General features: G+C 39.7%; 3 protein-coding genes across 6 annotated transcripts in view; 2 read left to right on the forward strand and 1 right to left on the reverse strand.

Moving 5' to 3' along the window:
• LOC121319307 (sodium/potassium-transporting ATPase subunit beta-1-interacting protein 4-like) overlaps positions 1-6,413 on the forward strand; it is a 45,602-nt gene extending 39,189 nt beyond the window's left edge. Inside the window, exons 6-7 of one of the 2 annotated variants that reach the window (XM_041256607.1) lie at positions 1,351-1,435; positions 3,499-6,413. In XM_041256607.1, coding sequence (XP_041112541.1) covers positions 1,351-1,435; positions 3,499-3,508 — 95 coding nt within the window. In that variant the 3' untranslated portion in view covers positions 3,509-6,413. The remainder of the gene's footprint in view (positions 1-1,350; positions 1,436-3,498) is intronic. The other variant, XM_041256608.1, reaches the window with a different exon arrangement.
• Positions 6,414-6,537: 124 nt separating this feature from the next.
• Positions 6,538-17,362, reverse strand: birc7 (baculoviral IAP repeat containing 7). Of its 3 annotated transcripts, none has more exons than XM_041256604.1 (8): positions 17,089-17,362; positions 15,985-16,688; positions 14,821-14,920; positions 14,266-14,347; positions 14,125-14,170; positions 8,255-8,464; positions 7,714-7,785; positions 6,538-6,750 (listed from the first exon to the last, which is right to left on the reverse strand). In XM_041256604.1, the coding sequence occupies exons 2-8, from the start codon at positions 16,526-16,528 to the stop codon at positions 6,551-6,553; spliced, it is 1,254 nt and encodes a 417-aa protein (XP_041112538.1). In that variant the 5' UTR covers positions 16,529-16,688; positions 17,089-17,362; the 3' UTR covers positions 6,538-6,550. The 3 variants fall into 3 exon arrangements, with proteins under 3 accessions (XP_041112538.1, XP_041112537.1, XP_041112540.1); XM_041256603.1 differs by having other exon boundaries at positions 17,050-17,362; XM_041256606.1 differs by lacking the exon at positions 8,255-8,464 and having other exon boundaries at positions 17,050-17,362.
• A 1,586-nt stretch (positions 17,363-18,948) lies between these two features.
• On the forward strand, positions 18,949-27,214 carry LOC121319308 (YTH domain-containing family protein 1-like). The gene is made up of 6 exons (XM_041256609.1): positions 18,949-19,249; positions 19,611-19,635; positions 20,495-20,574; positions 22,369-23,901; positions 25,207-25,251; positions 26,047-27,214. Exons 1-6 carry the CDS (start codon positions 19,226-19,228, stop codon positions 26,071-26,073), a joined length of 1,734 nt encoding a protein of 577 aa, XP_041112543.1. The 5' UTR covers positions 18,949-19,225; the 3' UTR covers positions 26,074-27,214.
• Positions 27,215-27,259: the final 45 nt, after the last annotated feature.

Consider the following 27,259-nt stretch of genomic DNA (forward strand, 5'->3'; position numbering starts at 1 on the left):
TCAGAAAGAGGGATTCAAAATCTGTTTAATGCTGTAAAACATACTGTAGCTGCTAGAAGCACAACACAAGACTTTGCAGACTATGTTTTATTAATGCTGCTAGTTTCTTGACAGAAAACTTCCAGAAAGCAGCAGTAATGGTGCTGTTGGGTTTTGTGTTTGCTGGTTAGTCACTGAAACTCTACAGGGAGGAGAGGGTAGTTTGCATACTCTGCTCATCTGCTTCTGGGCTTGTTTTATTTAAATTCCTCTGAGTTCCACTGCTTCTTTCTGACAAGCATTTGAGGGCTCTGAGAACCTTGACTACTTCGGCCCATCTTGCTCGTTTGGTTGTTAGTAGCTTATTGATCCCAAAATCTCATCAAGCAGCTGCTTGAAGGATCCCAGTAATGTTGTTGAAGCTGACACCCTGGGATCCTTCAAGAAGCTGCTTGATGAGATTTTGGGATCAATAAGCTACTAACAACCAAACGAGCAAGATGGGCCGAATGGCCTCCTCTCGTTTGTAAACTTTCTTATGTTCTTACTTTAGCATTATTGATTGCTTGGCCAGAACTTTAACTCTCAGGCTTCTTCCATCCAAATGAATCCACTAAGCATTAAATTCAGCTTAACCCACCATGTCCATTCTTCCCCTTCTATCAGATACCTGTGAATTGTGTAGTACTGTACCGGCTGGGCCTCCACTGTTGATATGGATGCTGTTAAACTCTGCATCACGTCCATTCTTCCCCTTCTATCAGATACCTGTGAATTGTGTAGTACTGTACCGGCTGGGCCTCCACTGTTGATATGGATGCTGTTAAACTCTGCATCACGTCCATTCTTCCCCTTCTATCAGATACCTGTGAATTGTGTAGTACTGTACCGGCTGGGCCTCCACTGTTGATATGGATGCTGTTAAACTCTGCATTAATCAATAGGATCTTCCATTTGCAAAATTGAACTGTCTCTTGGAAAGATGATTTTAGCTCTGCAGATATGACAAGCTTCAGCCAAACCATTACCACCTTTTGCAAAATAGTTTTGCACCTGCGATTGGAAATGGTTGTACCTCCACAATGCCAAAATAAATTGCCCACTTAAAGATAAATGGTTTTCTTTCATCAAATGTCTGTAGCATTATTCCACCTACACAATCCAAGAGTCCAGTAATAAGCAGGATGGTAAAGGTTTCCTGAAATGACCTGGTTTAATTGTTGTTTTGCGGATGCAGTAAGTTTACCTCAGGTTTACACACAAGCATTACATATTTGTTTTACATTTTATTTTATGCATTGTTTTCTTTTTGATTTGCTCATATTATGATTTTTGTTTCTTAATTTTCATTTAACCCTTTTTGGCTTTCAGTTGATTTTATTGGTGGATTTGAACCATTCCCCCTCTACCATGTCAATGAGAAACCATCCCATCTTCTGTTAAAGCCGATGTACCTGTAAGTACCTGTGACATGTTTATCCACGCTTTTGTTCTGATTGCCACAGGGATCTATGCATTTTATATTCCTAACGGTATTCTTTCGACATCCTCATGCCATTTGAGTTGCTACTTTTAGATAGGAATTAAATTAAGCCATTAGTGCTTAGGCTTGCATTGTGAATTACTACATAGAAGTCAATTAAATATTTTTGAAAGTCGGTTAAGAGTTCCATAAAATTGAAATGGGTATATTGCTACCCTTGGCTTCATGTAAGCCATTGAAGTTGTCATCTTAATATTTAATTGCCAACAGTGAGCTACAATTAAAGATTATTACAAAGGAGTAGGATACCACTTTGATACAGTGGAAGACCTTGTCTTCAAGACGACAACATGGACATGGAAATTAGGGTTTTGTGTTGTATTTTATAGATGTGTTTATTAACTCTTTCATTGCGTGGTGACTTCATGTGGGGATGGTAAAACAACTCCTTTCTAGTCTTTATATAAGGGACACTTTATCCCCCCCCCCCCCCCCCCCATATAAAGCAATGGAATTTCTTTCTTTATTTCAATGAAAAATATATTTATTGTCCAAAACCTACTTACTTCAACTATTGCAGTAGGTAGACCTGAGGGGTCTATTAATACAATATTATGAGTTCACCCAAATGCACCGTCTGTATATGCCTTATTAGATTATTGTAGTTGCTTTCTTTACAATGCTTCTTGGATAATAATTCCTAAAGGAAAGTGGCGTCATATTTGTGTCATAGAGCTTAAAGGAGAAGAAGCCCCCCCCCCCCCCCCCCCCCCCCCCCAACATGTCTATAATGCAGTAACGCATCTATAATGAATGATATGCTCAAGACCTTTGTCTAATTCACCTTTGACATTACTCACTCTGAAACATCATGCATCTCGGATTCAAAAATTAACATAGGCTCTTAATCCATCTAGTTTTATTAGTAGTTGACTATTGCAGAATTATTCTAATGAGTATGTAATTAACAATGACACAAGATTGATTGTTCCAGTCTTTCGCATCTATGTCAAGGACTTCCAAATGAGACAGTAGATAAATATTCTCATTAAACTGGGTTCTGGTATGTTTGAAAAGTGTATTTTCAAACTTGTCTTTTTATTACTATAAAACAATTTATGAAAAATTGTCAAATATGATGCAATATGGTTCCCTCTTTTAAAGTGAATCCCAGGTCTTTTTCCCATTCATTTTCACTGTACAGTGCACAAGCTGTATAAATGCTTCGACTTCAATCAACAGCTGTTGCACATGTTTCTTCAGCATGAAGTTAGTACCACCACGGTACTGCAGTTTACAGATTTTAGAGTATAGCTGGTGAAAATTCATCTGATCCATTACAGGTTTTAAGTAAATGGCTCTGCAACTTGATCTGTATGCCATTATAATTTTACTGTTCAGATCAGGCCCGCCAAACTATGTAGTGCATACGCATCCTAGAATGTGCTTCCCTGAATTTGGGGCGGGGGTGTGTATGACAACTTGCTAATGTGAAATGCAATTGAGGTGGGTCCCCAGTGGCTCCGCCAGGAAAAGCACTTCTTTAAGGAGTGTGCAGGGCGAGTCGTGCGATCAGGAACTTGAATTGACCATCTTGGCTGGAGGCCCAGGGGGAGCATTGCCTTGCAGTTCCAGTGGGTTGTGGAGGAAAACAGGCTGTGGCTTACCTAATTTCACTTCAGCAACCCCTACAGGACCCTTATAGGTTCAGGACTTTGCCTGGGGGTTCAAATGGGGTGGGGAAAAAAAGTTTTTAAATGCTGTACATTGTTTGGTAGACCTGTGAAACAAAGTTTTTCCTCAAATATTTATAAATAACTGAAACCCTGTCCGTTTGCATTCTGATTTAAAATTGGACTCCTACCAGGGCAGAAGGAAAATAATGTATTGTACCTCAGATAGCCAGGCTATTGGAACTCCTTGCAGGGCTGAGTTTTTTTTTTTTTTTTTGCTCATTACAGTTCTCTTCTGCCCTGCAGCACCAATAGACACTGGACTTTCATCTGTGCTAAATCACAGTCTCCTTCTTTTCCCAGGTCTACGTAAATAGAGGACCGAGTTGCTGGCAGCAGGATTAACAGTGAATTTACACAAAGGTGATGCTGAGTTAACAATGAAGAAAAGCTGTAAAACTCGACTGGCGTGCAACTCAAGGGACAATTGAAAAACATTCCAGTGATCTTTTTTTTTCTCCCAATTAAAAAAAAAACACACAGCAACGATAAACAGCCCTGTTTGAAAAATACTGTAATTCCATCTGTGTATTTAAGCTGAGGGTAATGCAAGATAGGGCAGCTGTGTACAGAACATGGAACTTTTAAGAGGTCAGACCTAGCAATGATGGCTGCAATTGTCATAGGTTTCCCCATGCTTTAGACTGTACTGAATGCTTTCTGTTGAACTAGATTGCTGAGTGTAGTAACTAGATAGCACCTTTCAAATCTAGATTTCTTTTAAAATATAGTTTAAGCAAAGATGGTGTATGTTTACATCACACAGGGGAATGCATGTTTGATTAGCAGATAGTTTCAATACCAATGTACCAGTGCTGTATGGAAAATCACAGATATGCTGAACACTCCCGTTCCTGTGGTTCTTGGTTCAGGACCTGCAAACCATAGCGGCAGCAAGCTGTGTACCATGAAACCCTATTCCATTCATGGCGGTTCAGGATCTCCACAGAAGGAGAGAGAAACCAGTCTCAGCTTCTTGGTTCACGTTCCTTCCCGTTGTTGGCTTGCCAGAATTGTCATGCAATAGCGTGAGAGAAGGAGGTCTGTGTTAAAGATCTTCGGTGGGAGGTTTTCTAGGCAACATAGCAGGAAGACTAATTCTAAAGAAGCTTGAAATGTAAATGCTTCTTAAAGAGGTTTGGTGTTTTGAGAGGGAGGATTTGATTTGTTCCTGTCTTTTGACAGTAAGGGGACTACTGTTCTCTACTCCGGATTACTTGCCCGTCTTACATTATGTATTTTACATGGCAGGCAAACTGCACTTTTGTAAAAACACTAGAACCTAAAGCAAAAAAAAAAAACCTTGTTGAGGTATTGTATATTTTGTTTTAAATACACATTAATATGGGAAGTGCATCTTGGCAAAAGCGGTTCTGTTCAGAAGTAAAAGAATTTGAGTTTACAGATACAAACTGAAAACGTGTGTAATCAAAATGTGTTTTTCCTTCACCCTTTGTTCAAAAGGTTTTGTTGTTTTCATCCCAGCTGTAATTCACTACTGCCCTCTAGTGTTGTCATGTATATAATATATAAATATTTTTTGTGGAAGATTTTAGTAGTGTCTGGAAACAGGAACATGTCCTGCAAAGTAGGGCTCTCATTTAAATTTGGGGAGCTAGTTACAGCTAGAAGAGGAAAAAGCGGATTGTTCAGCATTAAAGCACCAGAAACTCGTGTTTAACAGATATATTCTTTAAACTGCCAGAAGCAAAACAAAAGGATTTGTAGTTCAGACTGGGTATAATACTATACTATTGATAGTCATGTTGCGTTATACAATTTATAATAATAGTAAAAGATCAGTCACTGCATTTATTGGTAGTTAAATGACATTTTTAAAAGTTTCTACTGTCCACAAAATGAATTTAATTGAATGTGTATCTTGCTTTAATGTCAGCCCTGTTTGGATGGATTGTTGTGGAACTGAGTTTTTCATGCATCCCTGGCTGGTTATTCCTGCAGTAAATGAGTCTACAGTGTGCCAAATGTTCCTTCCATGTTTAATAGAATCTGGCTCTGGTGTCCTCAGTCCTTCAAGATCCAGTGCGACGCCTATGTGAAGATGCACTTAATCATCTAGAAGAACAACATCAGGGACAACCGCACCAGTAAAATTACTTATTCAGCTTAAGCATGTTGACAGCCCCCAAAAGAAAATCAAGAAATGAACATAATGCTATTTCTCAACTACTCAGCCAAATAAAGTAGAAAATCTCATTCGATAACAGCTGCTGTTCCCTGTTCAAATCAGTGCTTAGCTTCACTGATTTTAAAAAAAGGAAAAATAAAAGTACATACAGAATAAAGCTACTTGAATTACAACAGAATATTACAGCATTAGATGTAGACTGTGTTTGTCAAGCCAGTTTTTGCAGTATCATGCTTAATATGTCACATTCAATTCTCCTATAAAAATTACTGGCTGTGTGTTTGTTTTTATTTTTAATGCTTACATTTATTGAATACTGTAGTATCATTGTTCCTTCCCTGGCCAAGTACTGTAGTTTGTGTTCAAGTGTAAATAAGTTTGTTAATAAAGTGTTGTGTATTTCTTAATGTCTGTAGAACTATTGATATACATATGGTATCTATTAAAGCGAAGACCATTAAGACCAAAAGATAAGTTTTAGCTAAAGAAGCAATGCATTTATTAAAGCAAGCAAAAATAAATCACTTAAATTGTGTTATATATATATATAAATAATTAGTGTGTGTGTATAGATATATCTCTGTATCACACACACTGTCTCTTTATACTTTCTTGAAAGGTGTACCACCTACAGTAATAAACAGTAAAAAGGTCAGAACGACCAATTTGTTAGAGAAAAATCCTGTAAATATCAGAACTCCAAAGAAACCATTAATGTGCACGCTGGGGCTCAGAAAGCTGCATTCAGTGGTAATCAATACTAGTTCACTGTGTAGGGCAATATTGGGATGACTGATTGCAGCAGGAGTCCTGGTGGGGAGAGGTGAGGCTGAGGCTCAGACTCCAAGGCAGGGAGGATGGGACGGCTCTGGACTTCATTCATGTATTAAGACTGGGTAGTGACTGAAGGGTGCTGGTCTTACTACTTTTACCAAAAATCCTGGTACCAAAAAGCTGGCACTTATATAAACCTGAATTCACCACCGTCCACAGCAAACAATAACCTGGCTTTAAACCAAGAGGAATATGGGCCTCCGTCCTTGCAAGTTTCTGTTGTTGGTGACCATTTCTTTCTGCAAAAATAAATTTAAAAAATGCCTTTGACGTGTGAACCCAGTGCCCTAGAGGAGTTAAACAGGTTTTTTGTTCCAATTCCTGAAAAGAACTGGTCTTACAAATATGCATTCACTCACCAGTGCCCTCGGGTTAGGACATAAACGCCCGCACGCTACCCCTGATGATGGCACGGCAGATGGGGCAGTTACTCAGGCTGGCAGCGCAGTCGGTGCACACCACCAGGTGCCCGCAGGGTACGAACACAATGGACACCACCTTGTCCATGCACACCTTACAGGTACGCTCCTCCTGCAGCTGCCGTAACTGCTCCTCCGGGCTCCGGTCCCCCACTGATCACACACATGGATTTGTTATTCAGATACATGCGAATATCTACAGAAAGCTAACCTTAACAAAATATATGTACAACGGTGGCAATGAACAGTTTATTTACAAGTTTTGTATCAAAAATATGGTTGAGTTGTTAAATCCTATAATTCGTATAGCTACTGTGTAACTGTTCAGTTAAAATCGTACTCCTGGATTCTGCAGTTACAACGTACACTGAAAACTTTTGTTCCCCAACATTGAGAAACAGAAGGGCGCCACGGAATACCGGAGTTGCATTTTATGGGACCGCCCACCTGGCCAATCAGCCAGCCTTTTTAGTGTCACCTGACCAGTAACAAACAGGCATTGTACCTAATGCCTGGTGAAATGGTATTTTAATAAAAACCTAATACATTTAGTAGTACATGTACATTGTGATTTGGAGGTCTAAAACACCTGTTAAAAGCACTGCTGTATACGTAAGGTTTCAGGTTATATTTTATTTTTGATCACGATGTCCCTTTAAACTTACTTTGAGCCAGTTCCGTTTCATAATTAAACTGTTGATTACGAAACAGTGTCACTTGTTTTTACCTTCATATCTTGACTGAGCCTGATTCTGTTTTGTCTAATTTTTATTTCAAACAGGCGTGTCAAATTGCATTTGACTCTTGCAGTTGCCTAGTTTATCCCTGTGCTTTTGTTATCTTCACTCGTTGAACAGAGTTGTCCCGACAGATTTTGCTTTTCAGCACAAAATGCTCAGTCCCATCACTTAAAATCTGCTTGATTTGTAGCAAAAAAAAATCTTAAATCCAATTTATAATTAGTCATTTTCTCTTTTATTAGGATGCAGAGACAGCTTAACAACAACTAATTAACATTTAAGATTTGGAAAATAAAACCCGAACTCTGCAAGTCCTAGCTGTCTGCAAAGAGAGTGTTTGAAGATTGACTTCCCCATATATACAGTGTTAGCTCACCTTTCTCTTCAGGATGCTGGGTTTCCCTCGCTTCTCCTGCACTTGTACTTTGTCTCTGGCTCTCGGTTGTCTCTGCAAAGAATATTCAGAGGTGATGGCACAAGAAGCTTGCTGAAGAGGGGGGTGTGACTGTGCTCTGGCTCAAGCTTGTTGTGTTTTATTTATAGGATCAATTCTTGAGCAAAGGGGGCTGAGAACTGATTGAAGGTCAGCATGTTAGATATGTATTAATTTGGGATAACGCTGACACTGACTCAATATAGTACCAATAAATAATATTTGGTCAGCTCTATCTGTAGCGCAGGCACTTTTGCTTTGGTTACATTACTGCTTTGGCTTTAGTGGTGAACACTATGTACATTATTATAATTGAATGCCTTAAGGTGTTTGTTCATAACTGCATGGGGACAGTAGAACCACAACAGTATACCTCTCCTCCTAACCTGGCATCTGTATGCACTTTTCCACATTTCTCCATTGTTTTTTGTATTTGTATTCTCATAGATCCCTCTCTTTCTTGTACAAATAGATACATTCGTACCTCTTGCCTGGTCAGATCTGTGCCTGTCCTCTTCTTCAGCTTGCAGTATATCAGACACTAGGTCAGACACTGAGGTATACCGAGTGCCAGTGAGCAGGTACTTGGTCTGAACTAAACTCTCCACCAGACTGTGATCAAACCCCATCTGTAACACAGTCTGAATCACTGGAGACTGCAGCAGGGGGGACAAGTCCTGATTACCAACCACATCTAGAAAAAAGTAGTTCACAGGTTTTGTTCTTTTGTCAAACAGTTAATCTGCGGTTAGTAAAACACAAGTGTCTTTTTAATTGATCTAAACAGTGCTATCACCAGTTTATTATTTATTACTATTATTTATTTCTTAGCAGATTCCCTAGTCAGTTTAAAAACAACATATACTGTGTGTGAGTGTACACACACACACACACACACACACACATATATATATATATATATACATACACTGAGTGTACAAAACATTAGGAACACCTGCTCTTTCCATGAAATAGACTGACGAGGTGAATCCAGGTGAAAGCTATGATCCCTTATTGATGTAACCTGTTAAATCCACTTCAATTAGTGTAGATGAAGGGGAGACAGGTTAAAGAAGGATTTTTAAGCCTTGACACAATTCAGACATGGATTGTGTATGTGTGCCTTTCAGAGTGTAAATGGGCAAGACAAAAGATTTAAGTGCCTTTTAATGGGATATGGTAGTAGGTGCCAGGCGCGTCGGTTTGAGTGTGTCAAGAACTGCAACACTGCTGGGTTTTTCACGCTCAACAGTTTCCCATGTGTATCAAGGATGGTCCACCACCCAAATGGCAAGTGGTTGAAAACGGCTCATTGATGAAAGAGGCCAAAGGAGGCTGACACGAATTGTGCAGAGCAACAGATGGGCTACAGTTAGTCAACTGACAGTCCAGTACAACACTGGTGCTGAAAGACCCATAAAAGAATGCACAACTCGTCGTACCTTGAAACGAATGGGGTATGGCAGCCAATGACCTAGCAGAGTTCCATTCCTTTAAGCAAAACACAAGAAACTGCAGTTGCAGTGGGCTAAGGAATGAAAACACTGGAGGATTGGAAAAACATTGCCTGGTCTGATGAATACCTGTTCCTGCTGTTTCACTCTGATGGGAGGACTAGGGTATGGAGAAAACCACATGGGGTACATGCATCCATCATGCCGTGTTTCAACATTGCAGGCTGGTGGTGGTGTGATGGTGTGGGGTGTGTTTTCATGGCACACACTGGGCCCCTTGATCAAAGTTGAGCAACATTTGAATGCCACAGGATATCTGAACATCATTGCCAATCAGGTGCACCCCTTCTTGGCAGCAGTGTATCCATCTGCTAATTGATTTTTTCAGCAGGATAATGCCTCATGCCACAAGGCTAGGATTGTCCAGGAATGGTTCCACAAACATGACAGTGAATTCAGCTTACTGCAGTGGCCTGCCTAGTCACCAGATCTTAATGCAATTAAGCAGCTGTGGGATGAGATGGAACAAGCTATTCACTACCAGCCAACTTGACACAACTGTGGGAAGCATTGGAGTCAACATGGGCCAGCATCCCTGTGGAAGGCTTTTGACACCTTGTAGAGTCCATGCCCCGATGAATTGAGGCTGTTCTAAGGGTAAAAGGGGGTGCAACTCAATATTAGGAAGGTGTTCTTAATGTTTTGTACACTCATATATATATATATATATATATATATATATATATATATATATATATATATATATATATATATATATATATATATATATATATGGTAAACCGAAGCTTGTCATGCCACTTCCTGGACCTTTCACACTGTTTTCTTGTGTAAAATGAACACTCACTGGACCACAGATATAACTCAAAACACAGGTTGGTGGCTGTACACTTATTGTTGTGCACAAAATAAACATAACAAGAGCCTAACTGCATCAAGGAGCTTTCTAAACTTTTCCCAAAGTCTGAGCGATCAACCTGACAGCTAAGCCGTTTACAGGTAACAGAACACATACTTGTCAAGTATTACAATTCCTTTCATAATGTTTATCTCACACAGACAACAGGCCAAACATTTTGACCTGCTTTATATACACCTGCCTACTAATTACTGGCAAGTGTACACAGCCACAAATCACCCATTCATCAGTGTGCAGGCCCTCTGCCCTGCCACTTTCACATTATATATAGCTCTGGAAAAAATTAAGAGACCACTGCAAATTTTTATTAAATCAGCATCTCTACATGTATGGCAGCCATTCCATTCCAGTGTCTGTTGAATCCCAACACAGGCACACCTCATTCTACTGAATGAGGTGCTGATTAGGGGATCATCTGAACCAAATCTTATTTAACGAGGAAAAGTATAAAAACCACTCCTGTGGTCATCACTATCCTCTTGCAATAGGACCAGCTGGATGGCAAAACAGTGCTAGTAGTACCTCAAAAGTAATTGGAATCAAAAAATAACTACTGACCATGAAAGTTTTGAGTGAGGAAAAGAAGGGTTCAATTCTATCTTTACTGGCAGAGGGACACAGTGAGCATCGGGTTGCTTCCATCCTTAAAATTTAAAAGACGGTGGTTCATAAGAATAAGGTCAAGCAGCACACATTGGGGACAACAAAGCTACAGACCGGCAGAGGGCAAAAACGACTCTCCACTGACCTGGATGACCGCCAACTCATTCGAATGTCACTCAGCAACTGGAGGATGACATCAAGTGACCTACAAAAAGAATGGCAAACGGCAGCTGGGGTGAAGTGCACGGCGAGGACAGTTCGAAACAGGCTCCTAGGAGCAGGGCTGAAGTCGTGCAAAGCTAGAAAAAAGCCCTTCATCAATGAGAAGCAAAGAAGAGCCAGGCTGAGGTTTGCAAAAGACCATAAGGATTGGACCGTAGAGGACTGGAGTAAGGTCATCTTCTCTGATGAGTCCCATTTTCAGCTTTGCCCAACACCTGGTCGTCTAATGGTTAGACGGAGACCTGGAGAGGCCTATAAGCCACAGTGTCTCGCACCCACTGTGAAATGTGGTGGAGGATCGGTGATGATCTGGGGGTGCTTCAGCAAGGCTGGAATCGGGCAGATTTGTCTTTGTGAAGGACGCATGAATCAAGCCAAGTACAAGGTTGTCCTGGAAAAAAACTTGCTTCCTTCTGCTCTGACAATGTTCCCCAACTCTGAGGATTGGTTTTTCCAGCAGGACAATGCTCCATGCCACACAGCCAGGTCAATCAAGGTGTGGATGGAGGACCACCAGATCAAGACCCTGTCATGGCCTGCCCAATCTCCAGACCTGAACCCCATTGAAAACCTCTGGAATGTGATCAAGAGGAAGATGGATGGTCACAAGCCATCAAACAAAGCCGAGCTGCTTGAATTTTTGCGCCAGAAGTGGCATAAAGTCACCCAACATCAATGTGAAAGACTGGTGGAGAGTATAGAATTGTGCTATTTCAGCATATGCAAATAAGCCCACCATTTATTAACTACCAGTTACCAGTAAATACCAATAAATTCCCTCTCATCAGTCATTGCTTTTGTGAGGAAATATCTGGGGTTTTCCCATTTCTACATTACACCATCAATAAATCAACAGGGACACATGCATATTTCATTGGCCAGATACTTCAGTTTTCCTTGATCTACAAATATGGATCAGCCATGAAGCACACATTAAACTTAACTGTCAAAAAAGAGGATTGCACAGAGAATTTAAAAATGCATCTTAGATAATCAATTTTAAATGAATGATTACTTATGTAGCCAAGTAGTGAACTTCAAAATCAACTGCTTCAAGCAACACAAAGACAAGTAAAGGCCTACTGTGCTTCTCATTTAAATAGAAAATGAAAAGAAATGCAGGCAGGGGTTTCCCAGTCCCTCACCCCGTTTATTTTGCATTTTTATAAATATCATGTCAATCTGACTTTTCTGGTACATTGCTCGTCCTTACAAAAGTGCATTACAAGGGAATCTCAGTGGAGGGGAAGAGAATTTCAGGGCCCAATAGTACATAGAAACAAGCGGTGTAGGCTTGGTTAGTGATAAATGTTGACTTACAAGAGGCTGAAAAATGAAAAGAAAGTTACACACGGTTACAAGACCTCTAGCTGTTACACAAGCAAAAGAAAAATAAGGGTACAGTACAGGCTCCACACACACACACGACAGTAACTCTAAACAGAGAAGCGCAGAAATGTCCTATTTGATTTTCTCTGTAAGAGAAGGGAAAGGGGTTCAAGTGTTTGCTGTGTTAGCTTAAAACATGTGGTCACCAGGTGAGGCTGAAATAGTGAATATGTTAGGACCCCAACCCGAAACACGCCCCCATCTAGATTGGGTCGACCACATCTGGGTTTGTTAAAATTCTTAGAACGCTGAAATGTTTTCCTGTCAGGGGTGGGGTTGTCTTGCGAATGACACCATTGCGATGCTGAAAATTCAATTAACCCGAACCCGATCTGAAGAAGATCGTCCGAAAACACAAGCAGTGAGCAGCAACGTCACAGTGCGCGGCGGTCTGCCAATTAAAGCACATTAGCTGCACAATACACAAAAAAGAGTACCCTCATTTTTACTGTATTTAATTCTAACAAATAATAACATTAACAAAATTATCTGAACAGTGCAACTGGTCCAAAATGTTGCTGAATGCTGCAATACTGACAAGTACAAAACGAACTGAACATATTGCATCTGTCTTGGAAACTTTGCACTGGATATCGGGTTATTTTTAAGATTTTTCTATTGATCTTCAAGGCTCTCCGGGGAACTGGCCTTAAATATTTATAGGACTTGCTGCATCCCAAATGTCAGCTGTGCTCTTCAAACTGACAGCTGCTAGCTGTTCCCTTGACCAGGTGTGTCACTCTGGGAGGTCAGAGTTTCTCCACTATGGCGCCTAAAATTTGGAACTAGTTGCGACAGGCTCTCGTTCTCTTGAGAAATGTAAAGCACTGCTAAAACACATTTGTTTTTCTTAGCTTTTTGGCAAAGGGAATATTTTAATGTAAATTGCTTTGTATTATAATCATGTTTTTATTTTAGTTACGACATTTTAACTTAGTATTTTTTTTTTATTTCTGTAAAGCGCTTTGGGGTGGCATTGTCATGAAAGGCGCTATATAAACATACATTGACTGACTAATTGATTGATTGATTGATTGATTAATTTAAATATTGTAAACTGGCCAAAGCAATAGAAAATACATTCCAAGAATGTAGAACTGTTGCACTATTTAGATAATTTTATTAATGTTATTATTTGTTAGAATTAAGCACATGTATAATATTTAGGTTCCTATTTAAGGCACTATTTTATTCTGAATACAGTAAAAATTATGGCACTCTTAACTCTGTTATGTACTGTGCAACTAATGTGCTTTAATTGAAAGAACAAAGCTCACTGTGACGTTGCTGCTCACTGCTTGTGTTGTTGTGTTTTTGAATGATCTTCTTCAGGTTGGGTTCAGGTTAAATTAATTTTGTGCATCGTGATGGGGTCTTTCGCAAGACAACCCCACCCCACCCTGAACACGAAAAGATCTGGGGGTTCTTAAAATTGGTATTAACCCCTGACCCGATCCAGATGGGACATGTTTCGGGTTGGGGTCCTAACAGATACACACGTACTGTAGTTATTCTGCGAATCAGGCACTTTATCAACTTTTATGGTCTACTCTGTTTATGTAATGAGGTCATTCCACTTTTTTTGTTAGTATGGTAAATCAGGACTTGTATCTGCTCCCCCAAATTCTGACCTGGATCATTCAGCTCAATTAATCCTAACTTCTAAAATGTGTTACAAATAGGGAATTATTTGGAGGTGATAAGTGTTTTTCTTTAAAGAAGGTTGTCTGTGTAATACCATACACTAACCTTGTCCTGAAGTGATATCTCCAGCCCCAGATAAGAGAGAGCCACTCTGAAAAACAAACAATAAAAAAATATCACGCAAAAACAGGATTTGAAATCACAGATTCTAGACACATATACTTTTACAAATGCTTGTTTCCATACCCCCGATCCTCTGGTATTAAAGTAAGACTCCTGGATATTGCTGACATAATCTCTTCCTCTTGCTTGCAGAAGAAATTCACAGCTGGAAAATAGACACTGAGTTTAATGAACTCTATAAAAGATGGAAACAAAATAGCTGAGCAACCATTTCTAAAAGAAAGGTTACTGTCTGTCATATTTTTAAAACATTCGAGAAATGAGTGCCTTTGTAAATCCCCATGATATAGTTTTGTGAATAAGGCTCCCTTCTGGAAACAAAGTGAATAAGCAGAATTACCACCTTCTCCCCCCTGACATTATAATAATTGACATACAGTTAAGCAGCTGTATGCTATAAATATGGGATGCTATAAATATGAGATCCTATTTAAATATGAAAATGTATCAACTTGTATTACAAAAGATATAACCAGCTGCCATTCCATGAGGCAATGGGGGGAAAATGATGTGAAATTCCCCACACTGGTATATAGGTAGGTACTACATCTTTCATTTGAGACCCCATTCTAAAGAGGTCAGCCTTCAAGCCCAAGTCAGAAATCTGTGCTGCGTTACCGTGGAAACCATTTTGCATGCTCTTGCCAAGGATCGTCTCCTGGTTCCCAGTTCCGGAGCCCCCCATCGCAATAGAAGCATTTCACATTGTCACTCTGACCTGGAATTAAAAATGGAGTTCATGTGATTCAGAGAGGCGGTGGCAGTACATGCAGTCTGTCTAACAAGAACCCCACGCAACTAAGAAAACCTTCCAGAGGACCCATTCTTGTGTATTTCCACACAGCACTTCACATTTCACGCACTAATGACAATTACAATTCGCCCACACAGCTGCTGGAGTTCACATGAGCCGACTTTCAGTCCCAAATCATTTCATGCGTGGCGCAACATCAAAAAATTCAAAAAATGCTGCCTATATTAATTGATGAAATCTGGCCCCAGGCAAGCGGGAACCACAATATTTAACATATTTCAATTTGCATCAGTTCTAGGAGTGATCCAATTTACATGAATTAAATTACTTAGAAATATATGTTCGACATAGTTAAATCCAAATATTGGTCATCCTTTTTTAACACAAAAAAGAGAAAGCCTAATCTTTGTCCAGCTTTTTCTAGAGCTTCATGACGCTGCATTTCTTTTGTTTTGAAAAGCCTGCTGTTGTTACCTATTGTTGCTTATTCAGTCTTAAACAGACACTCTGATTTAGTAAAAGCCGTCAGTGCATTTGGATAACATAGACCTTTCACTGTAAAGATATAAACTTTTTAAACTGGAAACTTACCCCTTGAAAACTGTACTTGCCATTGCAACCTTACATACAACTGTAGACTAACAGTGAACATTATTACTCACCATTTATAATTGTACCATGTAAAATTTCCTATTTATGCTATACTTTTTTTATATGTATTTATGTTTTTTTCAACTTCTCAAACCCCCTACAGCTCTCATAAAACTGTGTAAAAAAACTTCTACAAATGAAATAAAAATGGGGATACAGCATTGGTAAAGATATAAACACATATCACTATGCACGAATAAAACAGTTGCTAGAATGTGTTCACTATGTATGAACAACTCACTTCCTATTGAAATCGCAGTTAATAAAATAGATTGCTAATGAATACATAAGTGCATTGAGTCATTAATACACCCCTCAAATGCGTCTCGAACAGGTACTCACTATGACTCTGTATCTGAATACTAAAGGCAGCATACCAGTGTAAAAGAACCCTGCCCTCGCTAGAATCTCTGGTTGTACTGTTGCGTGGGGCGGCCAGGTGTGGAACGTTGTCACGCGAGATTGCTCGGTTTCCATTTCTGGGTACACGGGCTGTCCTCCGGAGACCTCTTCCACGGCCATTCTCTGCAGCTGGCTAAGGAACTGTCCATCCACAGAATCTGAAGCGCCCTGGGTTATAACATGCGGAATATTCCCCACGTTTCTGCCGAGAATAAAGCTGCAGGTCGGGAAGTGTCTCACGTGCTCATTCCAAGGACTGTCTCCTCCGACCCACTCCCTAAGAATCCCACCACAGCAAAAGCACTGCACCTTATCCCCAGGCCCCAGGAAGAAAAACCCAGCCTTAGCCAGCTCAGCAGAGGAGACAGGAGCATCGCTGGGCCAGGCGTGGAAAGTCCTCAATCTTTCCTGCTCTCTTCTCATGCTGGGCTCCACCAATATGCACCCGTATAAACTCGTGTTGTCCAGCATATTCGGGGTTGCAGAAGCGTCACTCGACGAGGTTATGCCAGCAGACATACCACCAGTTTTCCATTGTGGATTCTGCAGCTCTTCTGTGTGTGGCACAGGCTCATAGCCTATATCCGGGTCACCACAAGTACCAGCAGCAGCGGCGTTGTTTAGTGTTCCAGAAATCTCACACCATTGGGAACGATGGCCCTAGTGTTTGACTTAGGCACTGGATGACAGAAGAAAACACGTAGCAGTTTTTAATTACTGTACAGAACCGTACGCAAAATGAAATAATATTACCCGCAACAACTAGTAAATACGTATATGACTGATTCCTACTCAATTACATAAATTACGCATCGAAATATAAAAATTTCCCTGTTTGGCGAGAATAACTCACAATTTTTACTTAAAAAACAAACAAAAAACTATGTAGCTAGCTCGTAGTATTGTTGCTAGTCTACTGGCATGACCGTGTAATAAAATATATTAGCAATAACAATGGAAAAGAAAACCGTTACCACAATCTATTAACTTACAGACCTACAACAAAAGCCCTTTAGGGTTATTAAGATACGAGATGTTACCTTTTTTTGTTGTTGTTGTCATCCACGAACTTCACTTACCAACTGCTACAGCGCCAGTGAAATGAGGTGGGGCATCAGTCATAAACGCTAGTTATTCATTCAAATGGCAGGAAAGTCCAAAGATCTCGGTTTCCTTCTCTGAAAATGAGTTCAGACGAATTAGAACAAGGCGTATCTCTGAAGTAATCATACAGATTCCGATTTTTAACCAGACAGTGTGTTACGTTGTTGTTACATTTCAAGTGCGTGTTAGTTTTTTTTGTTTTGTTTTGTTTTTTCCCAGCTCGTACACTTTGCTGCAACTGAATTTGGTTTCCCTACGGGGCCCCACGTTCCTATGGCAAGCCAACGGATCATTTAGCGATATCTCAAATTAATTTATAAATGCTCATTTGACTTGCCATGCATTCCTGCAACACAGTAAATAACATTTTTTTTTTTTTTTTTTTTTGTTCCTGGGTTGTAAGTGTATTTCCAGTGGGAAAATGGGCAAATGTGTGTCTTTTCGTTCACATAAAGTAAGAAAAAAAAAAAAAACAACGTATAAATACATTTTAATTTAGATTCATATGTTGTTTTTTTCTGACTTTATGTGAACAAAAAGACACACATCTGCCCGTTTTCCCATTGGAAATAGTGATATTTTGAAATATCACTGTCCTGGTCACAAAAGCAAAGTTTGTGGGGAGTAATAGCCATTTTCTATACTTTTGAGGCATAAGCAATTAGGAAATAACACTTACTACCCAGGAGCAAAAATTGTGTTATATAGTGTAATTACATCAAAGGTGTGGAGTTGGGGTGGTGTAAATAAATCGGCACCGAGTCAAAGTGAAAATAAGTATTAAAAAATCCCCCAAAAAGTACACTGCGAAACGAAACAACAAAGAACTTTTGAGAACATTACATGTAAACGAAATGTTTTTTCTTCTTTTTTTTTTCTTATGTCAATATACCAAGGGGAAGTTAAAAATAACCCATAGAAACCACATTATATATTTATAATTTGTGTGAATTTCTGTCTAAAATGACTGGGGATTGCTACAATACCACCAACAATAGGGACGCACACATGTGTTGGGATCATCGCTTCATTTTTCTTTGAACCTGGTAACTGATATCAATATAAAATGTTATGATACCAGATGTAGGAGTCGTTACTGTGCGGAGAGAACGTGCAGGTAATGTATTTTGTATTTCTTTTCATTCTGACAAACTAAAATCAGTACAGCTGAGCCTTTACGTTGCAGTAAAGAAAAAAAAAATCCACCAGATGGCACTGCCTTATTAAAAAGTCAGAACTCATGCAAAAGTACTAGTTTATCATTAGCGCTAGTGGTCAACCCAGAAAAGACTACCGTCCACTTCTGAGTTTTGAGTCAATAAGCATTGGCCACACACTGTGTACCTTTATGAACACACAGGATACACATTACATAGCAGAAACAAAAATCGCAAGTGTGTGGTGACGGGGTTCTTCTGTTTTGTGTTTTGCACCTACTATAAAAGTAGAGCGTAATCCAAATGGGTCACAGTGGCAAGTTAGCGTTATGGAAATCTATAAATAAGGTTTTACACTATAATTGTTGTAATCCATTTCGGGGGGGGGGGTCACACCATACTGTTTTATGCCAAGAAATAAAACAAACAGGGCCATGTCTGTACACCCTTAGAAATAAAACCGCCAAAAGTACATAAAGACGTCAAAGATATAAAATAATCACATATCAGATGCCTTATCAGATCTTTCCTAGTACACTGAAAACCCCAGCATAGAACACGTTACCAGCTCAGTTACCAGGAAAGTCCCCCCTCCCCCGTCCCCTCTTTCACGTACACCTTCGCAAAAAAAAAAAAAAAGCCGGCGCCGTGCTTGACGGCAGGGCACGTCATTCCCCTTTGTTGAGGCCCCGGATGAAGCAGCCATTGGGGAAGTTGACTGGGATGCATAACTAAGGAGGATTGGTGGAGGCAGAACTAGAAGCAGGAATTAATTCAAAAACTCCGGGGATCAAAAACACCCAGGCAGCCTCTGAACCAGACAAACTGCACCTGAGCGGGCCGGACAAGGGATTAAACCGAGAGACTTGGCGACGGGCTCAGGAGAGAGTACTGTATTTAAAAAACACAGAGACAGTGACTGAGGCTCGGAATCCAGGGGCTTGCTTAATGAATTATGTCTGCAAGTATTGACCCTCAGGTAGGCAGGGCTGAATGTGCTGGATCATAGGCGCGTTTTCTTTGCTCAGGCCTGTTATACTGAATTATACAGGGAGAGGGAGAGATTTCGCATACCTTCTTAGGAATAATCAAATGGGAGCAATCTCTTTATGGATGCGGACAGATTTTTTTTTTTCCTGTGGCTGAGTATGCACAGATCCAAGAGGGAGTATTGTTAATTATTATTTTTTTCATCCTAGTATCTGTAACTGCTCACATACACAAGTTGTGGATCTGTTTCTTTCTCTTTTGCTTTCATGGGAGAAAAGGAAAAATAAAGAGGTGTAATTTGTTTGTCTGTTTCTTTGTTTTGCATGTTCTCTGTTTAAATGGAAATGCAGAGACCAAAAGGACAAGAAAATAAAGGTAAGACACGATTTACTTAAAGGTGAAGTTTAGAGGAAATACGTGTTCATTATATAAAATGGAAAGTTAGTTACATTAAAAAAAAAAAAAAGTAAAAAAAAAAAAAAAGTACCTTGTATGTTGTTGAGTCGCTTGACTGATGCCCTGACAAATATAAAATGATATTGCCTAACAGACTGGGGTTGTTTCTGCTGGTTACATTAATCCTCAAAATAAAAGGAAGGCCTTACAATCGTCTTTGTTGACGCTAGAAACATTCCTTGTATTAAATTTCCAATCTGATCCGCTGATAGGGTTTCACTTCCTGTGCACACGTGAAATAGACTAATCGCTCTCCGCATAGTGTTGAGTTTGGTTGACCGTGTATATGCAACAGTAGGGTTCCCTTGTCTTTCATTTTCTAAACCCTGTGTTGTGATACTGTCGCACCATATTTATAAGTGACCGGTAGATACGGGCTTTCATGGGGTGCATTTGAAGAAAATTCTATGTTGCTGCACCTTAAGAAGTCTGCTGAGTCCTTGATGTCATTTACCTACAGGTGCAAACCAACTCTTCTGAACCGACATACTGAGCAAGAATATTTGCATTTACAGCAGTAAATGCATGCAACAGGGTGGATTATGCAATTAAAAACCAGATTCCTCTGCCCCCTTGAGCGTTTTCACCTTTAGAATCTATCAGAAAGGTCAACAGCCTCTTTATTTACAGCATTATTAAATATTTCTCAGCCCTTGCCTTGAAATACATCATGATTGGAAGTTAAATCTATCATCATTTTATAAGTATATAATGTCCTTTTAAATTAGTTTGTCTTCTCTCTGTATGAATGAATAACAGTGTGTGTGTTATTTTTTAGTGCAAAATGGTTCACTGCATCAGAAGGACACAGTTCATGACAATGATTTTGAACCATACCTCACCGGTCAATCTAATCAGGTAAGCCTTAAAAAAAAAAAAGCATTTGCACCATCCTGCAGTACAGAAGCTAATGGGTTGAAGTTTCAAAGGGAAGTCACTGGTAGTGTAGGACCTATCGCTGTCAGTCCTGGAACAAGACCAAATCAAACAAAACTGCTTGGAGAATTTCTCATCAGATACAATTGTTTTTTTGTTTTTTTTTAAATAAATTGAATTAAGTGCATTTAATGGCAAATCAGAATGCAGGATGTGACTCGAGGCACTGGCAGTAGATTTAGAAACATTTCCAGCTACAATGAGCTGCAACTTGATACGTTTACCTTTTTACAAAAAAAACAAACAAAGGTTCAAGATTGAGTAAGTGAATACTGTCCCATATGTTTATGTTATGCAGGGAAATTTGTTTGTTCTCTCTTAGTATTGCTTGACGTGGTGAAGGAGGTGGTATGTTAAAGGTTTAAACGCTATTTGAGAAGCCAAAGGCTGCTCTCATGGGGTGTTTTAATGAATATCTTGATCTTGTGATAGATAGCATGCTGATTTGGTATTGCATTTTTACACAACTTGCTAGAAGGATTTCCTTTTAAGTGACATTGTGGGCAAAGGCTAATTGTAGTTGGGAATGTGTTTCATTTATTAGACTAATTGGGGAAGGGGGTGGTGGAAACATTAGCTTTTGCATTAACGACTTAAACTATCAAGCTTACAAAAACAAACTAGTATGTACTTGCAGTATATTTAATATTACAAAATGGCTGCAACCCCCCAACTCTGTTTCTGTGGATTTTAGATATGTTATCCTTTATGTAGTATTTGGAGTTTGGAGTATGTTTATGACTTCATGATGCTTGCTCTGTACAGGAAATGTAATCTGCAAATACAAGTACAATAGGTTGCTGTATGTGAATTGTAATAGATCATTGCATGATTTTTATAGACATCCCAATGTTAGATACTGTATGTGATGCTTAGCTACAGCTGTACACACGTTTGTTTTTTTATTGCCTAGAGGTTCTAAAATGTCATTTGTTGTTGGTATGAATACTTCCACAATATCTTGTTAGTTTTACCTTGAATAGAAGCAAGTAAATTCAGTGGGAATGACACAACTGTAAAAAAAAAAAAAAAAAAATATCGATTTATTGATGAGCATCAGCTGCTAAGATTTAAAGAGCAAAGTATGTACAAAAGCTAGTCTTTGTAATGGTGCACAGTGTTCATTTTTGTGCTTCTTGCCCTTTTAAGGTAAACTTTATTTCTGTCCCTCTTATTGCACAGTGTCATGTTCTTGCATCTGGAGGTTTCTGAATGAGGTTAATGGCATCTTATAATTTCCAGAATTGAGAGGAAATGGTGGGAAGTGAGTGGTATCCTGCCATGCAACATTATCTTGTGACTGATGTGTGTTTCTTAGTCACTGATGCATGGCATCCTCCTGTATGAATGTGTGTGGCTCACTGCATAACAAAGGGAATAAGATGGCAGATATTATCCTTAGAATTGATCAGGCTGAACTTTTTTTTTATGTGAAGACTTGTAGGATTTCTGCTATAGGATATCCCTCTGTATGTACCAAATAAAGATTTTCAGAATTGTCATTCTGGGTTTTAAGTTTTGGGGGATGTGGGGAGGGTACTACATTCATAGAGGGCTAGTCCATTAGTTATTGGAGTTGAGTAAATTGTCATCTGTCTGCCTTTTGACAGAAATGAATGTCTCCAAGAAAATGTTATTTTGAAAGTAATGCATTGAGTGGGTGTTTTTTTTTTTTCTTCATTATCTCTGATGGTATGTTCTTTTTGTTTTAAACAGAGCAACAGCTATCCATCCATGACAGATCCCTATTTGCCCAGTTATTACGCCCCTTCCATCGGATTCCCCTACTCCCTTAGCGAAGCACCCTGGTCGACGGGTGGAGACCCTCCCATTCCTTTCTTGACTACTTATGGACAGCTAAGTAATGGAGACCACCATTTTATGCACGATGCTGTTTTCGGCCAGCCCGGGGGAATTGGGAGCAATATTTATCAACATAGGTTTAACTTTTTCCCTGAAAACCCAGCCTTTTCAGCGTGGGGAACTAGCGGCTCTCAGGGACAGCAGACTCAGAGCTCCGCTTACGGCAGCAGCTACAGCTACCCGCCAAGTTCCTTGGGTGGGACTTTGGTGGATGGACAGACAGGCTTTCATAACGACACTTTGAATAAAGCCCCAGGTATGAACAGCATTGAGCAAGGCATGGTGGGACTTAAGATCGGGGCCGATGTGACAGCATCTGCTGTGAAAACAGTAGGCTCTGTCATCAACAGTGCAGGGATTAGTGGTGCAGTGACAGGGAATGGCAGTACCACACTTGGCATGTCTGCGCCCAAGCCCGCCTCCTGGGCTGCCATTGCTAGTAAACCGGCCAAGCCGCAACCAAAAATTAAGACCAAGTCTGGAGTGCCAATGGCAGGGGGGGCTTTGCCTCCACCACCCATAAAACACAACATGGACATTGGCACTTGGGATAACAAAAGCCCACTGACTAGAGTCCCTACTCCACAGCAGCAACTGGCCATGTCACCTCAGTCTGCAGCCCAGCAAATGCAGCAGCAAATGCAGCCTGTCTCTACACAGCCCCAGCACCAGATCCCCCCTCAGCAGTACCAGAACATGCAGCCTCAAAACCGCTGGGTGGCTCCGCGGAATAGAAACGCTGGCTACGGTGGCCAGGGTGGCAGCACCGACAGCAACTCTACCAGCAACGCCTCCTCGGGCAGTGCCATCCCTGGCGGCGAGTCCCATCCTGTGCTGGAGAAACTGCGAGCTGCTCACAGTTACAATCCCAAGGACTTTGACTGGAACGTGAAGAACGGCCGGGTGTTTATCATCAAGAGCTACTCTGAGGACGACATTCACCGTTCCATCAAGTACTCCATCTGGTGCAGCACCGAACATGGAAACAAGCGCCTGGACAGTGCCTTCCGCACCATGAACAGCAAGGGTCCCGTCTATTTGCTGTTCAGTGTCAACGGCAGTGGACACTTCTGCGGCGTGGCCGAGATGCGCTCCCCTGTGGACTACGGCACGAGCGCTGGCGTCTGGTCTCAGGACAAGTGGAAAGGCAAGTTCGACGTCAAGTGGCTGTTTGTCAAAGACGTTCCCAACAGTCAGCTCCGGCATATCCGCCTGGAGAACAATGACAACAAACCTGTCACTAACTCTCGAGACACTCAGGAGGTGCCCTTGGAGAAGGCCAAGCAGGTGCTTAAAATTATCGCGACCTACAAGCATACCACCTCAATCTTTGATGACTTTTCACACTACGAAAAACGTCAGGAGGAAGAGGAAGTTGTTCGCAAGGTAACTAACTAGCTTTGCACGGGCCTAGCTCTATTGTTTAGATGACATTGCAGAGAAATGAAAGCAGGAAGGTTTAGATTAACTAGGTTTGGCATTTTTCTTGTGCAGTTTATATGCAGTGCATAACCTGGATCTTAACTAAAATTTCTCTCAAGTCTATTGTATCAGTTTCTGTAATAGTGAAGTAAGGAATTCCTCTATTTGTGGAGTTTAAAAATGCTATTTGCTCAAAAATTCTGAAGTCGCTTGTTAAGCAAACCGCTTGGTATTTAAGCCTTGCACAGCATTTGGGGGAAGCTTGAGCATTGTTTGATTTCCAAGTGTTGTATTTTATTGTATGACTTTAAGTAAGAGATTTGTCTCATGGTCTCTGCTATAGTGACAGTGCTAGATGCCTGGGTTTACCGGGAGTCGTCTGATGTTTGCTTCAACTGGCTGAAACAGAAACTTCACAATAAAATAGAATGAGATCTGAAATGCATTCAGAAGCCAGACCAGCTGGATTTGCAGATTTCCAGCTATAAAGCAGTCTTCTTGAAATTAAGCACCACAAATAGTTCCCTTCACTAAAAGCAGGTGCTGGGAGATTACAAGTTGGCAAGAGCTTTTGTTCTTTACAGTTTGACTGTAGTAGACTTCTGCGTTAAAAATAGTAAGGTGAGTGGATTATGCATATAAATCAATTACTCCATTACAGCAAACCCTGTAAGGCTGCAACAGAGACAAGCCAATGCCTGGTATCAAGCCCAGTTTACATGGAAATAGAAATCTTAATGCTGTAATCCATTCTAAAAGTGGTTCTATGGACTAACCTTTCCAGATACAGCTAATATAATTCCCATTTGGCCTATCAGCATTATAATAGCTTCTCAAACTGAAACTTATGTGGGAGTAAATGAAATGTTAAAGGAATGCCTTATTTGTCATTTGGTCAATCAGTTGTCACAAAGTATTATCAAACAGAAAGGCATCTGAGCTGTTTATTAATGCGAGTCAAACAAGACTCAGTAAGGTTTTGCCTAGAATAAAATGCAGAGTCTTAGTTTGATTGATGCCACATCACTATCTATTGTAAAAACTTTGGATAAAGTTCAGAAATATAGGTCAGCCTGGGAGCTAGATAATGAGGCAACAATAGTTTAAAAGAGACAAGCATTGTTCTCCATACCAGGTTAGTTGGTTTTAGGTGCAAAATCAAGACCTTTAGAGGCCAACTATGCTTTTCCTTATGTAATATGCCTTTAATAATGAGTAATTCACAAAATTGTCAATGTATCACTGAATCAGCCTTCTTTCCACTGATAGAACTTTGAGCCTCCTCCGATCCAGAACCGTTCCAGATTGGATCAGGTACAGTATCAGCTATTGCAGTGATCTACTGTGGGAAGGTTAGTTTTACTTTGTGGTCATAATTGGTGCCACTAGAAAGTTCACTGTAGAGATGATGCATTAACAGTAGATTTAAATAGAAATATACACGGTGTAAGAAATGTCAGGTAATATATAGCCAAAGTCACTTCTCATGTGGAGGGTCTTTCATTTTCAAATAGGCCTTTGTATTACCTGCATATTTATTACAACACAAAGAATACTGATTTCTGTCCTGTGACCTAATGTATACCCTGTACCCTGTGCACTGAATTTAAGAACGCAAGTATCTGAACTTTAACGTTGCCCAAATGCCTTGGTGATGAACCATGTTGCAACAGGCTTGGTTATCCTGAAGATAGTATTTGCATTGATTGTGCATAGATTTAAAAAAAATGACTGCAGGAAACCCAGTCTTAATGAATGTATGTTTATGGGTATTTGGAAGACTTTTAGCTTTCCTAGACCCACTATATTGGTCTGCTGTGTTGAGATAAAATGACCAGTTAGAAATAAATCTCAAAAACTATTGGATATGTGTTGACTCTTTATGTGACATGCTGTATTAAACCCTGAAAATGTATACCTGTAATTATGTAAATATTAATCTTTGCGATCAGTTTCACTGACACTGAAAAGGGCCAGCGATAAATAACAGTTGGGTCCTTTGCATGCGTTAAGAAAAAAATTAATGATAAAATGGGGTACTTGAAAGCTACCCATATGCTATTTTAATATTGCAGTATTGTCTGATGTTTCTTTTGTTGTTGTTTTTAGGATCACCAAAATCGAAGCAAACAGTAGAAGAATATATTAATGGCTTGATATACGCTTTACCGGGACTGACTTTTTATTTTTCTTTTGAAAAAAAAAAAAAAACAAACAAACAAACAAACAAACAAAAAAAACTACATTCCCCCACCCCACCCCCCACCCATTTAATTGTGGTGATGTCAGCCAGCATTATTGAGACTTAAGCTTTCTGCTCCAATGTTACCTTGTGCAGGGAAATATAAGCTGTTTCATGTATTGATAGTTGCATATTTTCCATTTCTTTAGCCAGACTGGTCCTTTTTTCCCCCCCCTATTAATTTATTTTATTTGACAAAAAAAAAAGCAGTGCTTCTCTTTGCCAGTGTTGTTTTTGCAATTGAAAGCTAAGGTGTAGTTCTCTTCTGATCCAGAAGGTGGCACTGTTTTACATACTGTCTTCACATGGACGAGCACCACAACTTGTTCTTTTGGTTGTTCAGAATATTCTGAACCAGTAATTGTCTTCTTCTATGATGTTGTAGCGTTAATTGTTACACTGATGCTTTCTTGTTCATGTGTTTAATCCAGTCTGAAAATGAGAGCATTTACAACTTAGTTTTTAAAGTTAAATTTGTGTTGACTTTTTTTTGTTTTTAAATTTACGATGTGGTGATGTTGACATTACAATGCTTGAGTGACTCAATTATGAACTTTCCAAATCACTTAACTTACTGTAACTATAACCTTTTTTTAATTTTTTTTAAATTTTCTGTTAACATATTGCATTTTTTTAAAGTTTGTCTTTAGTGATGCTAAGCTTTAATGTAGGAGCATATAGTCATGGACGAAGCCTCAAATGTGTAACCTGAAATTAACGTTACTGATTTAATTGTCAAGAGGGGGGACAGGGATGGGACAGAAAGAACTGTGGTTGTTTGTTGTGTTTCTTTTTTTTTTGGAGAAAATGATTTTTGCTATATGTATGTTTTTGTGGAATGAGGGAACCATTGATTTATAAAAATAAATGAATTATGGCTGCCGACTGGATTTCTAAAAGCGTGAAATCATGCTCATGCTTGGTGCTTCAGTATGCAGAATAACATGCATGTGTTTATTGTTAGATGATCTTTGCTTTATTAGAAAGCCTCTAATTACCTACTTCTAAAAGTATTTATACAAAAGGACCTCAATTTAAAAAAAAAAAATGAAATATATCATTTAGACTTGTATTTAGATC

This window comes from Polyodon spathula, chromosome 8 (genome assembly GCF_017654505.1).
Source record: "Polyodon spathula isolate WHYD16114869_AA chromosome 8, ASM1765450v1, whole genome shotgun sequence".
NCBI classification, from domain to species: domain Eukaryota; kingdom Metazoa; phylum Chordata; class Actinopteri; order Acipenseriformes; family Polyodontidae; genus Polyodon; species Polyodon spathula.